The 13,031-nt window shown below is 38.6% G+C and overlaps 1 protein-coding gene across 1 annotated transcript in view; it reads left to right on the top strand.

Annotated features, from left to right (window-relative positions):
- The window catches only part of ANKRD26 (ankyrin repeat domain containing 26), a 53,954-nt gene that overhangs the window by 17,311 nt on the left and 23,612 nt on the right, over positions 1-13,031 (top strand). Inside the window, exons 13-22 of the mRNA XM_082280399.1 lie at positions 1,695-1,756; positions 2,856-2,967; positions 4,479-4,507; positions 4,608-4,674; positions 4,759-4,803; positions 6,926-7,011; positions 10,582-10,790; positions 11,356-11,505; positions 12,434-12,467; positions 12,621-12,759. Of these exons, the coding sequence (XP_082136525.1) occupies positions 1,695-1,756; positions 2,856-2,967; positions 4,479-4,507; positions 4,608-4,674; positions 4,759-4,803; positions 6,926-7,011; positions 10,582-10,790; positions 11,356-11,505; positions 12,434-12,467; positions 12,621-12,759 (933 nt within the window). The remainder of the gene's footprint in view (positions 1-1,694; positions 1,757-2,855; positions 2,968-4,478; positions 4,508-4,607; positions 4,675-4,758; positions 4,804-6,925; positions 7,012-10,581; positions 10,791-11,355; positions 11,506-12,433; positions 12,468-12,620; positions 12,760-13,031) is intronic.

Below are 13,031 nucleotides of genomic sequence, written 5' to 3'. Positions count from 1 at the left end.
GGGCCTTCAGTGACAGTAGTATTCTCTTCTGCGATGAGTACTGTCATGTTGAAAGGCTATGATTGCTCTTGGCTGGAGCCAGGGAAGGATTTGAGTCAAGCTGAGAGAAAGTTGTTCCAGTGCCTCACCTTGTCCAGCTTCAAAATGTAGAAGGTCTCCCAAGCACCACATGTGTGTGCTTGAAAACATGACCAGCCTAATCAGAGTAGGACACTTTGGTACTTACTTGAGGTCTGACAGTAGGAAGAGAAAGCACCATTTCCATTGTCTGTCTCCAGAGAGTAGTTTGTTGCAGTAGATGCTACCAGAGCATGTGTAGCAGCTGCTCAGATGCTACACAGGAGGCCTGCCTGGCAGAACCTGCTGTATTCTAGTGTTGTACCTATACCTGCTCATCTGTCTGTGTTTTGCCATAAGTATGCATTTGGCATAGTGTAAGTAGTCAAGAGTTCAGGTTGGAATTGGCAGTTGCCTCTTCTGAGGTGGGTGTCCTCACTGGTGTCCAGCTCCTTCCCCCGTCTTTATGCATCGCCACAATTGAATCCTGAATCAGTTTTTCCTAATGCAGTAGCTTAAAATAGAAATGATGCCTTTTCCTGGTCTTAAAATCAAGGGTTAAACATGGTTAGAGGGGAAAAAGGGATTTTACCTTGGTATTTATTTTAAGGATCCTTAGGTGCACTACCTCCAGGTGGAATGCACCGAAATGCACACCTCTAAAAGATCTGATATAACATTATAGGTCTTACTAATTAGCATATTATCAAAAATTCCCCAATTAGAGGCTGGAATGAGCCTCCCTCCCCAAGGAACCTTCCCCATGATGATTCTGTCTGAGTACAAAATGTGTTCTGGAGAGGACCTTGGGGTCTGGGGCACACTAACCCCTACCTACGAAGCTTCTCAAATGTTTTGTCTCCTAGCTGAACAAACAAGTCCAAGAATGTAGGCAAAAGCACTAAGAATACAGAAGTTGTAAAAAGGTATAATGGGTATAAAAGAAAAGGCAAAAAATCATCATGGCATCAGAAATACGATAGCATAATCTGGCTAGGCTAGGAACCTCCTGAGACTGAACCTTAAAATCATCTGGTAGAGAAGAGGTTTGAATTTTAACCCCCCCAAGACAGAAATAGCTTTTGTGTGTTTGGGTTAAGTGTTTGAGGTGTGAGCCTCAATTTTTAAATGGCAATGTTTAGGTGTCTAGCTTCTGGGAAGGGGCAGGGTAACAGCTTTGTCAGGGAAGATCTTTCCTAGTAGCACAACAAAAGGAGCATTGTTTCTTGGTGACTTTTTGGACGTTAGTGTGAGGAAGTTTTGGATGGTGTTTCTATGGTACCCCCTGTACAGTGAAAAGTGATAGTAAATGCCTATTTTGGAGCTGTAGGCTGGAGAGACCTTAGCTCTGTATACAACAGAACTGCAGGATATTGGAGTATCTTCCTGAATGTTACCCAAGCGTGTTGGATATTGTCTGTGGCTTTGTCAGCTGTTGTGCATAGCCATCTTCTGATGGAAAGGAGCTGGAAATGGACATGATGTGTCTGGGTGGGAAGAAACCCTTGAATGAAACTTGCTTCTTAGTTTGTCCTCATCAATAGAACCTGCATCTTTGGATGCAGGACCTGACTGATGAGGAGAAAGCAGAGTGAGCTAGAAACACTCAAGCATCTCACTTCTTACCTTTTTTGTAGGTGCCCTTCCAACAGTGGGAGCAGAGCAAGAGGAAGATGCTGAATCTCCCTGGGATTCCGAGGTACTTTTTGTGAAGGACTCAAGGGTTTCCACTGCAGGGTGTAGGAGTAAGATCCAGAATCACTTGGGAGCTGATTTGGACCCTCCTGTTGATAAGGCTTATTTCCTCTTTTCCTGCTTTTGCCATGTGTTTGTAACTGGGGGCCCTTGAAGTACTTGTGCTCTAGACCAGCTGCTCAGTTAGGATTGGGATGAAGTTAGCTTGAGCTAATGGCTTGGGTCTCAGCAACTGGCCTTTGAGTTTGGTTTCTAGTGTAGTACTGAAACAGTGAAGTTCCTTGCTGCTTAAAATATTCTGACCTTTTCACAGGCTGGCAGGATTGTTGCTTTTTCACCATACAGCCCTAGTCTACTGACCTGGTGGGCCATTGCTCTTGGGGTCTACAACCGAGATGGCTAGCTGCTTCTGAACAGACCCTCTCTACCTTTTGTAGCTGTACTCTGGCCCTCTTCAAAGTCTTCTTCAACAGAGACACTGCACATGCTGGCCTTGTTTGCCTTTTTCATTCTTTCTGTCTGTGGCAATGAGCAGGGTCTGTAGCGAAGTCCCTCTGGTTCTTGTGAGAGAAAAAGAGCTCATCCAATCCCCTTCTTAAAAGTACAAATGTTGTTAATTTTAAGGAGGTTTTAAGCTCTGCCTTGCTAATCTTCGTTCAACCCAAATGGCTCTTGCAATTGTGAGCAGCACTGTGTTCATTCGTCACTGCAGGACATATGCCTAGGGAATATCAGTACCAACTTGAATGCCAGATACAAGTTCAGTACAAATGTTGGACCACTGCAGACCTGCAGCTGTTGGTTCACAACCTGTATCTTGAGTTACCATGTTAATTCTTGTATGTAATTGTCCAGTTTGTCAAGGTTTGTCAGCGTGGCAGAATACTGGTGTGAAGTTCTTGCCCAAGGTCTGAAAACAAACACAACTCCTGTGATTTTCCAGTATACTATGTCTTGATGCATTCTTGCCAAGGGCCTTAAAAAATGTTTTTTGTATCCCTAATATATTTGGTACCATGCTACGTGAATTGGTTTAGCAGGAGCTTATTGTATAGAAATGAGTTGAAAATGCATTTGTACCAATTCTCATTCATGTGTTTTAGGTTACGCAGGCAGATTCTGAAAGTCCAAGAAAAATATCATGTGTTGTGCTGCTCCCAGCTGCAGAGAGACATGGAGCATGCTCCCAGATTGTTTCAGGGGAAAGTGACAATGGTAACTTCCTGGTGGGCTAATGTTTGTCTGTAAGCATTTATAGGCTAAAGTAAACTTTTATCAGTGTCTGTCTTAGAAATGCTGTCATGGTGTGAGTGCAAACCATACCAGCTTACTGTTCGTTAATTAACACCAGTAATCACAGCACTTGCTGGCCAGTTTGTAAAGGAAGTTCTTTGCATTCATTATGTGTGCTCTTCAGACGAGTACGTAGGCTTTTTTTGATTCAGGTTCTTGTTTCATAGCGATGACTGTGTTTTAGGACTGACCTCTCTCAACATTTGACATTTTTGGATGATAATGCAGCAGAAGACAGCTATGATCTGGCTTAGCATTTTTGTCCCCCCTAGCTTAACCCTTGATAGCATTTTGATAGCTTTATTCTGTGCTTTGCCTAGGAGCTAAAATAGGACTGCAAGTACCGGGATTTTTGCCGAGAATTTCTGCCTGTGGTTTGTGACAATGTCTCTTGAGCATCTTGAGCAAAACTTTACAAGTTTCCAGGAGCTTCAAATGTAGTTGTTAACTATTTGTCATGGAATTCTGCTTAGATAAGAATTCCAGTAAGACAGGTTTAGCATTAGTGTGAAAAAAGGGTAAAAGGTGGTTTATGGTAATCTTTCTAAGCTCTTTCCATGCTGCTGGTCTATCAGGTTTAGTGAAATTGAATATTGTTCGTTTTTTAATGTTAGTTTGGGTTCTTTTTTAGTATAAAATATAACAAATTTTATTTGAATATAGAATTTTTGCCATGGAGCCATTCTTAATATTTCTAAGTATTCTTTCATATACTTATTTAGTGAGAGGACTCAAACTGTAAGATGACTAAAGCAGAAGATTTGAGAAATATAGGTGGGACAGCAGATTGTGTGGGTTTGGAAATGATTTAATGTTGGACAAAAAAAAAATTTGGAACTACGCTATAAATGTAGATTAAAACCAAACAACATTTGTTTCTATTGTTCCCCTGCAAGCTAAACCACAACAATCTGATGAATACTGCCTTGATTTCACCTTGTTAGACGTATATGAGGCTTCTGTGTCTGCACCCGTGCTTTCATAGCCCCATCAATGGAAAGGAAAATGCTCCTCAATATGAAGCACTTGTAGAATAATCACAGTCATAATGCTCTTTTATGATCATTCATTACAGTAGACCAGCTTTGGCTTTTGAAATAATCCTTTTAGAAAGCAGGATTCAGCTCCTCAAAAGGACTAAACATTTTAATCTTGCTCTGTTAACAAGCATGACCTTATTGCTTCACCTAAGTTGTCCTAGTTCTGTGATAATTATTTTTTAAATCCAAGGTGCATGGTGGGAATTATGCATTGTTCTTTTCTTGTATACTAAGACACATGCTGCATGATGAGGTAAATGGAACGTTCAGTATTGTACTCCTGGTGAAATAATGCTTGTGACTAACAGTTGTAGAAACTCCTGATGTCGAATGGAGTAAAAGGTACCCGCAATTAAATAAAATAACATTTCCCAAAACATTTTTCACTTCCAGGCTTTTTGGAGAAACCCAACAATTCATGGGTAAGTATTTGTTTGTGTCAGACTGACTACTTATTCTGCTCATTAAATAGTATGTAGTTACTTTGAATTTGGTGTTTTATCATTGAATTGTCTTTCATAGCTGAAGACTCCCATATCTGCTTTGGAAATGAGCGAAATGTCTCCTAAAAACAGGCAGCAGAAATCAGGTAATATTTGCCTTAAGTGGTTCTAGGTTTAGCTTCATAATCTCTTAGGAGTATTTAATAAGGCATCTGTTTTATGTTTTGCAGATCTATTGCAGGAATTTGATTTAGAAGATGTCGAGGATATTGAAGGTATCCATAACAATCTCTTTGTAATGTTCTTTCATGGACAGACACATTGTAATTGTAAATCTTTTCCTAATTTTAAATTAATGGTTCTAACAAGGTGGTCTGGAAGCAGGACTACTGAAATATGCACCTGTACATGTTTGCTCCCTCCTATAGTCTTCCATGATGCAGGCTTCTTCCAGCATACATGTGGTCGTCTCCCCTTTTCAGGCAGTCCTAAAGATGGAAGAACATTGTTGCCTTGTGTCTTTCCTGCCTTTTCCCTTGTTCTGTGCCTGTTACACAGAAATTTCAAGATTGATTAAACACTGTGTGAAATAGATCTTATGGCCTCCAAAGGTCCTAAAATCTTATTTGAAGACTGAGACTTCAAACTCAACATAGGTGTGGTTGAGAACTTCACTGATGGGCAAGACTAAATAGGAGTTTGGGTTGCTTTTGATTACAGCAGTCTTGGTAGTGATAATTTAGGGTAATTTCCGTGGTGCTACCTACGAATGTTCCTCAACCACCAGCACATCTGTCTGTTTTTACTGCTGGGTGGAACCTTCTTTTGCACCAGCAAACAGCTTGGTATTGGGATATGTATAAGCAAGAGTAAAGTCTAAAGCTCCTCTTGTTTTTCAATGAGGAAAATAAAAAAAAATGCCTGTGCTCCTTGTAGAACATTATCCTTAGATAGTCCCTAATTATTGCTGTTATTGTTGTCTTTAGTTAATCAGACCATCTGAAATGCATCAGAGTTATCAAGAGATCATCATAACAACCCTGTGAAATTAGTGCTGTCAACTCACTAATGACTGTTGTCTTGTGAAATGCCTTGTGCTGAAATACCCAACAATCAAATCTACAAAAATTGTCAGAAATTTTACCTAGCAGTGAGGTGGGAGGAAAAGGCTGTTACTTCACACTGTGTACCTTGGGGTTAGAATTGACCTCTGGAGACCTTTAGGACTGATTGAGGAGCTCGGACTCCCAGTTCAGATAAAAAGTTGTAACTCTGAGCTTGTATCAAATGTTAAGAACCCTTCAAGAAATGAAGGCTTGCTAAAGTACTCACCTAAAGCAGGAAATGCCAAGAAGTGAGGTTGTGCGCTTTTGTATTTTTATGATTATATCTATCTATTTTTCTCCATCTTACTCACTTTTGTTGTAGGAAGGATATTGTGTCCCTCTTTAGCAGTGAAACTTTGTGAATAGAAAGGCTATTGTGTAGAATCCATGGCATTATGGAGAAAGACGGGAGGTGCAGAGTGATTAAAGTGAAAAGCCTCCATCTCTTGTTTTTAGATTGCACACTTGAGTTGCTAAGACTTGTTTCTTTCTGAATACTTGTCACTTGAAGGTGTACAGTGTGCCTTCCACAAGAACAATGACACTGAGTTGCTGCTTCTAGATTGTATCTGGGATTATCTGGAGTCCAGTTCTCTGGTGTAACAGAGATTCAGGATAGGCTGCTAGACTGAGTGACTGTGTCTGAGAAGTTTGTGACCTGCCCATATTATATAGAAATTCTGAGAGATGGAAGAGTGGAATCCAGTTTTCAACAGTATGAACGAAATGTTCAGATCATGGATTGATTCTCAACATTACATAAGTCTGTCTTTCAGTTCCCATCCATGTCTTCTGCAACAGATGAGGCAGCAATTTGAAATACTCAGTCCATATCCATGTCTAGAGACAGATTTATTTAATGCATAGAGTAAAGCTGAGTCCTTAAAATATTTCAAAGCTGTGATTTTTTTCATGATTTTTTGTGCACTGCACATATGCTCATAGGAAAATTACAGTTGCTGGAGCCATGTAACTAGGTACTGTATGGCACACAGCATTTCAAAGAGAGAGATAGAGATAATGCACCTTTAAGAAACAGGATTGGTTTATTTGTGACTATTTATAGTGATTTTCAGCAAATTTCCTCTAAATGCCTGGAAGAAAGCAATGCACACAGATGCATCTTAAATATATTTTATGCTAATTTTTGTCCCTAAGATCTCACAAATTAGAGGGGATGCATTATTTTGTGTTAAGATTTTTCTCAAAAATATGATTCAAGATGCACTCTAAATATAAATAAGTAGTGTTAGGTCATGCTGGCTATCAAAATACAGTTTTCTCACTGTAGGTGAGTACTCAGGATCTACTTTCCATATATCAGCAGCAGCTGAAAAAGAAGATGTTAAGGATGCCATTGAAAACTATGGACTGTGGGTATGTAACACCAAATATTTTGAATTAAGAATCTGAATCAGTAAATTGTATTATACACTGTAAAGCAAAGAATTATATATTATACACTTAAAAAGTAAAGGAAACTTACCAGTCAATGAGTAATTCTGGAGAGTCCTGTAGATAAAGGTTGTATAACAGCCTGAAGTAAAATGGGATGTAGTTGTCTTATGGTGGAGAAAAATCCTTATAATTATGTTGGATACTTACTGTTATACTAATTTGTTTCCAGCTGGTTTGCTTAAACTTTGTTCAGTGTTTTTCCTTTTGCACAGTGCTGAGAAACAGTGCAGTCAAATTCATTTTTTCCCTATGCAATTTGCGCATTCAAGTAAAGAAGGAAATTTGTCTTTAATATGCTGATCTGTTTGATTAAGCATGCCTGGTCTTCCCCTTTATGAGAGAAGAAGAAACAAAAAAAAATTAAATTTTGTGACCTTCTCAATGCTTTCTCTGCCTCTGCAAAATACACACTTCTTTGACCATGTTAGTAAGCGTTCGAATACGTTTTTTTCAGAGGGCGTTTTAGAGAGGAATAAGGTAGGCATCCTGTTTGTGTTGGGCCTACAACAGGAGAGGGAGAGGGCTGGATAGAGGGGTATGGAGTCTTCTCTAGTGCCTCAAGGGACAGTGGAGCAAATTACTTCTACCCCACACCCAGGTACAATGAAAGAGGAACATGCTCATTACTACCAGGCAGAGCGTGGAACTTAGGCCTGCTGTGGAAGGTGGTAGGGGTTGGGCAGTGAACTTGGGGAATGGACAGGCTGGGACAGATGGTAGCTGGCTGAGGGGCTCCGTCTCTGTTCTGAAAGCAGGAGCTTTTGCAGAGAGAGAAGGGCCTGGATAACAAGAAGAGAGAGAGGAGTTGGGTGGTCTCAGCCCATTGGGATTAGGGCTGTAGGCCTGTATGGAAGGCACTAGGAAGCATATGGGGAGGGAGCATGTTGGGAAAAGTGTGACACATGACAGAAGCCTTCAGAGCGGTTGAGGAGCAGGGCATGGGGTGAGGGACATGAGGAGACTGGGTGGGGTTGAGTGAGGCATGGTATGGTTTTCACATAAGTTTGGGTTCCTGACTTTTGGGATGAGGGAAGGAATGGACAGGTTTCCCTAATAAATGCTGTTCTTCGGAGCTTGGAATGGAATTTAACATTTCTGTATCTTGGGTGAAGAAACAGGCCCAGGTCTCCATGTGGGGGACAGTAAAAAGCTTGTCATGTTCATTAACAGTGTATTAGTTTAGCTGGCAAGGGATTGTAAAATACCAGACAGTAGAGAATAATGGAGGAAGGAGGGTGAGAAAACATGGGCAGTTCCAAAGAAAAATGGTATTAAAGCAATAAAACAATAAATTGGTTTCTAACAAAGGCCACCAGTTAGAAAAAGCAGGCAGGCTTAAAGGTAAAAGCAACCCTAATGTCTAGACAACTCCAATCCTAGAAAAACTGTTTGTCTCTAGTAAGTCCTAGTAGCTAGTAAGTCCTTTATTTTTAAGTAAAAGGTGAGTCAGTGAACCTTTAATTTACTATCCCTTGATTTGTATTATAAAAATTGCTTTCAAAATACCTTGATGCTTATTTCTCTTATGTGTGTATATATATGTATATTTATTTTATATGTTTCGGTTATTTCTGTTTTACAATAGGATGAGTTTGCAACAGAAATTACCTAGATTAACTGTAACTTCTTTTCTCTTGGTGACTTTCTTGTCTGTACCTGTTTACTTAAGGATAAATATATTTTAGAAACTACCAACTTGATAGAAAAAACAGCACATGAAAATCAGATTGACAAAGCAGAAGTTTCACATCAGGAAGCCCTAACAGAAAATGAGGAATCGCAGAGTGCTGACAAGGAGTTAAATCTAAAACCTTGGGAAGAAAGATATGAAAGAATGTGGGTTGAAAATGAGAAAAGGGAATTGAAAACAAATTTTAAAAACATTACAGCAGAGCTGAAGCAGTTGTTTGGTGAAAATGAAGCTGGGAAAACTGCTTCCCTTGTGGAAGAAATACCAGAAGATGGCTTTGGTGAAGAATCGAAGAGTTCTCACATTATTTCATCTCCTGTGACAGAATCAAGTAATAAGTTAAAAAGGGAAGGTGAATTTGGAGATATTAAACTTACGTTAGGTGGAAAAGTACCCAAAATGGAAATTGTATTTCCAAGTCATGGTGTTCTTCCTGATCAAAATAGCTTAAAGACAAATGTAAACGATACCTGGAATACAGATGAAGAAGCTGGCATTAACAATATAGATAACAGAAAGGTTTCTTTAGCAAAAGGAGAGAAAAAGAAAATGCCTGCTATGGAAACAGAAGAGAATGCTAATGGAAGTAGTAAAAATGAAGAGGAAGGTCCTGCTTACTCCCTGAGACATAGCTTAAAATCAAGTATTTTGGGTGACATTTCTAATATTCTTCCTAAAATAAGACCTGTTTGTACAAGTGATGAAAATGCACATTCTGTAACAAAATTGCAACTTAAAAACTACTCTGAATTTAATGATGATGTTCCCAGGGACTGCCTTACCACCAGTAATATAGGAGAAACAGAAATTGAAAGTCTTCTCACTAATGCTCAGGAATCGTGTGGCATGCTGGAAAGGAGTCTTGATGAAGAGCTAAAACGAGATATGGAGAGATTTAAGAGTAAGGTAGGAATGCTGCAAACAGTATTCCTGGCTTTGGAGAAAGAGAAGGTACAGCTGCAAAAAGAGGTAGTTCACCTGCTACTCCTTATTGTTTAGTCTTTCTCCATATCAATGGTCCTGTTCACTTCAGCTATTCATCATTAAATGAAGATGCTTTGTGCAAATTGGTTATTGTTTTAAAGAAAATACAATACTTATCAATAAAGAGAGCAGCAGAGAGTTGCCTTTCCCCCCTTTTTCAGAAAACACAGAATGCACTATTGTTCCTGTTTAACAGTACGTGGCACTCAGTTCCAGTGTAAGTTTCCACTGACATAAAAAGAAGTGCACACAATTAAATCAGTTCCAATTCTGAAACAAAGAATGAAAATAGCTTCTGAACAGGGTCTTGACTGAAATTTTCATTTGCTGTGATTTCTGCATGTGTCTTCATTGCCCTTCAGTAAAATTCCTGTTTGCTGTGAGTGGAACTTCTACTTGTGGGTTTGAAATCTTCTTTCCTGCCACCCTATTTACCCTCCATGGAGGAAGCAGTAGCCAAGCACACTTGCACCTGACTTTTTTATTTCTGTTTTTACAACTAACGTTGTACTGTCCTTCTAACTCTTTAATCCATCAGTAATGCTTTTACGTTTTTGTTGTTCCTGTTTTAAGATACACTGTTGTTTTCTTTCTAAGGACTATGTTTCTGTTACATCATAGAATCATGACTGAATTTGAAGTACTTTCAATGATAATACACTTTGTAATATAGTTTTTGTGAAAATACTTGTCAATATTTTTTTTTTTCATTTTACACTTCTTCAGGGGTAAACTCTGAATTATTCGATCTTGGATATTGTGTTTCTCTTTTATGAAAATACTGACTAATACATGAAACTTACCCTTTTTTCTAGGTTGAGAAGGAAAAAAGCAAAGAAAGATGTTTCAATACGCAGACAGTGGCAAAAGAGGAAATTGTTGATAAATTAAATACACCACTGGGTAACATTACTAATCAGCAAATGAAAGAAAAGCTTACGCTGAGGAAGAATGAATGTTTGAAAATGGAGGATGAAAGCACTACAGAAGAAAGAGTCAACAAGAACTTTTCACCTGAGGAGAGGTCAGAAATTATTAAAATGCCAATGAAAGTCTAAACTAAAGACATCTTAAATTCTTATTTGTAGCATTCCTTAAGTATCTTTCAGGTTTTCTAATATTGTACTAGTTGAAGCCATTTCTTTAATGCTGAAAGCCATACTGATAGTCCACTGCTTCACAAACATTTAAGAAAACCACATTTTTTTTAGGCAGAGGGAAAAGATATTACCTAATGAATCTCAAAAGTTTGAAGGAGGCATTGATATTTTTATGTAATCCTAAGCAGGAATGTTTTTCTCTCTGTCCTTCAAGGGAATCTTTGCTCTTAATACTTCCTCTGATCTGGATATAAGATACTGCCTGAATCCAGTTCAGGTTCCATTTTTCCCCCTCATTCCTTAGGGCAAGGTTTTTTAAATACTTTTAAATACTCAACAATTCTCAAGAGTTAAGTCTGTGTTTTATCAGAGATATTTTTCATTTCAGTTGTTTCTGGACATCATCCTAAGTATGTCTGTTTCAAAGAAGTGTTTTCTGTAAAGTTACTCAATTGGTGATTTTTTTTTTTTCCTTTCTATTTAATGTAGTGAATTTGCCCTGAATCCCGAAGTTGCAAGGAAAAATAAAGGACAGACTTCAAAGCAGAAGGCTAATCAGCAGATGTGCTCTTCCAGGGTGAATAATTTTCAAGTACTGGATAGTAGCACTTTCAGTGAAACATCTCAAGGGGAAGGAAGGTACTGAATATAAGGAATGTTACAAGTAAAACTTACTTAATGATAGAAATTGACCTAAAGCTAAAGGTAAATTCTTTGTAAACCTGATGTGTACAGTGGTTTTTGTTCCTTCATGTGACAATATGACCTGATGCCTTCTGTGTTTCAAAACACATCATTTTTGCTTAATGTGCTTTGAACATCTTAGCCAAGTTCAAGTGCCAAAAAATTACCCAAGGTCAGTGTATATGTAAACATATATTTTGTATATTGAAAAGGGGAGAGGAGAGACTTACAGAAGAACAAAGTTGCTATTTCATCACATGCATCTTAGGGTTTGGGTTTTTTTCTTTTTATTATTTCTTCTTCAGCTGTATGTCCTCCTGACTTCTTGCCTACCTCAAACTTAACTGTAGGGGGCGAAATGAGAAACAGAAATTGTTGAAGGGTACAAGCACTGTTCAGCAATAGCTAAAACACCGGTGTGTTGTCAGCACTGTTTTGGTGAGAAATCTAACACACACCTTTGTGTGGGCTGCTCTGAAGAAAACGAACTCCATCCCAGTCAGCCTTAACTACACTAGAGAATCCAAAATTATGGTTCTTTGGCTTGTGAGGGAAAGAGTCTCGATACTGAAGAGAGCTAAACCTCGTTAAACAAGGAATGCACATAACTATGTATCTGTGTATCTCCATGTCTGTAGCTATATGATTCCTATCACTTTGAATGAACAGTTAATTCAACTATTTGCTTAATATCTTGTGAAAAAAAAATCTTCCAATAATGATGATAGACAGTTTTTTTCCAGTATTCACCTACATCTGAAAAATTTCTTGTATTAAATTTTACTTTAATTCCCTACTGAAATTAGGTTTTCAGAACAACTTTAGATATTGTTCTTAATGCAAGATAAACATTCCAGAACTGAAATACATTTCTGTTTTCCAGACCTGCAGCAAAAACAGCGAGTGGAAAGAACAAGGTACTATAAAATTAGTTTCTTGATAAATCGTTTTATCAGCTTTTAATCTCTTGGATGGGATCAATCAGATATGGAATGTGAATGAGAGAATGAGTCATTAATGCATCTGTAATATTACATAGTAGTATACAGAAAATACTATATTGTTTGTAGGTTGGCGTACAAATGGATGCAACTGATGACCTTGATTTGACTCACTCATCTGACACAACTTCAGAGGATGTTGAATTACCAACATCCACCTACAAAGAGGCTATGTTGCTCTTAGAACAGCTTCCTGTGGATCATACAGGTATGTTCTAAAGTCACTTTTTCCTCAGATGTTACAAGTTAGTCTTTTAAAATGTGGTTTCATTGTATGCACTCCTAGGTGTCTTAGTTTATTTATATCTAAGGTACCACCTCCCCACCGCCCCCTTTGTCACTGACCTGAGTGTATACAGAGCTGTTTTTTGTATCTTTTTCCTTTGCCTGAGTGGTGGTTTTGTCTTCTCCTAAATACACTTTTCTGAGGTGCCACCAGCATGGCTGAAAGGCTCAGCTGTGCCCTGCAGTGGGTCCATT

Source organism: Coloeus monedula, assembly GCF_965178545.1.
Source record: "Coloeus monedula genome assembly, chromosome: 4".
Taxonomy (NCBI): domain Eukaryota; kingdom Metazoa; phylum Chordata; class Aves; order Passeriformes; family Corvidae; genus Coloeus; species Coloeus monedula.
The sequence above is the reverse complement of the archived record's forward strand: the minus strand, read 5'-3'. Positions and strand labels throughout refer to the sequence as shown.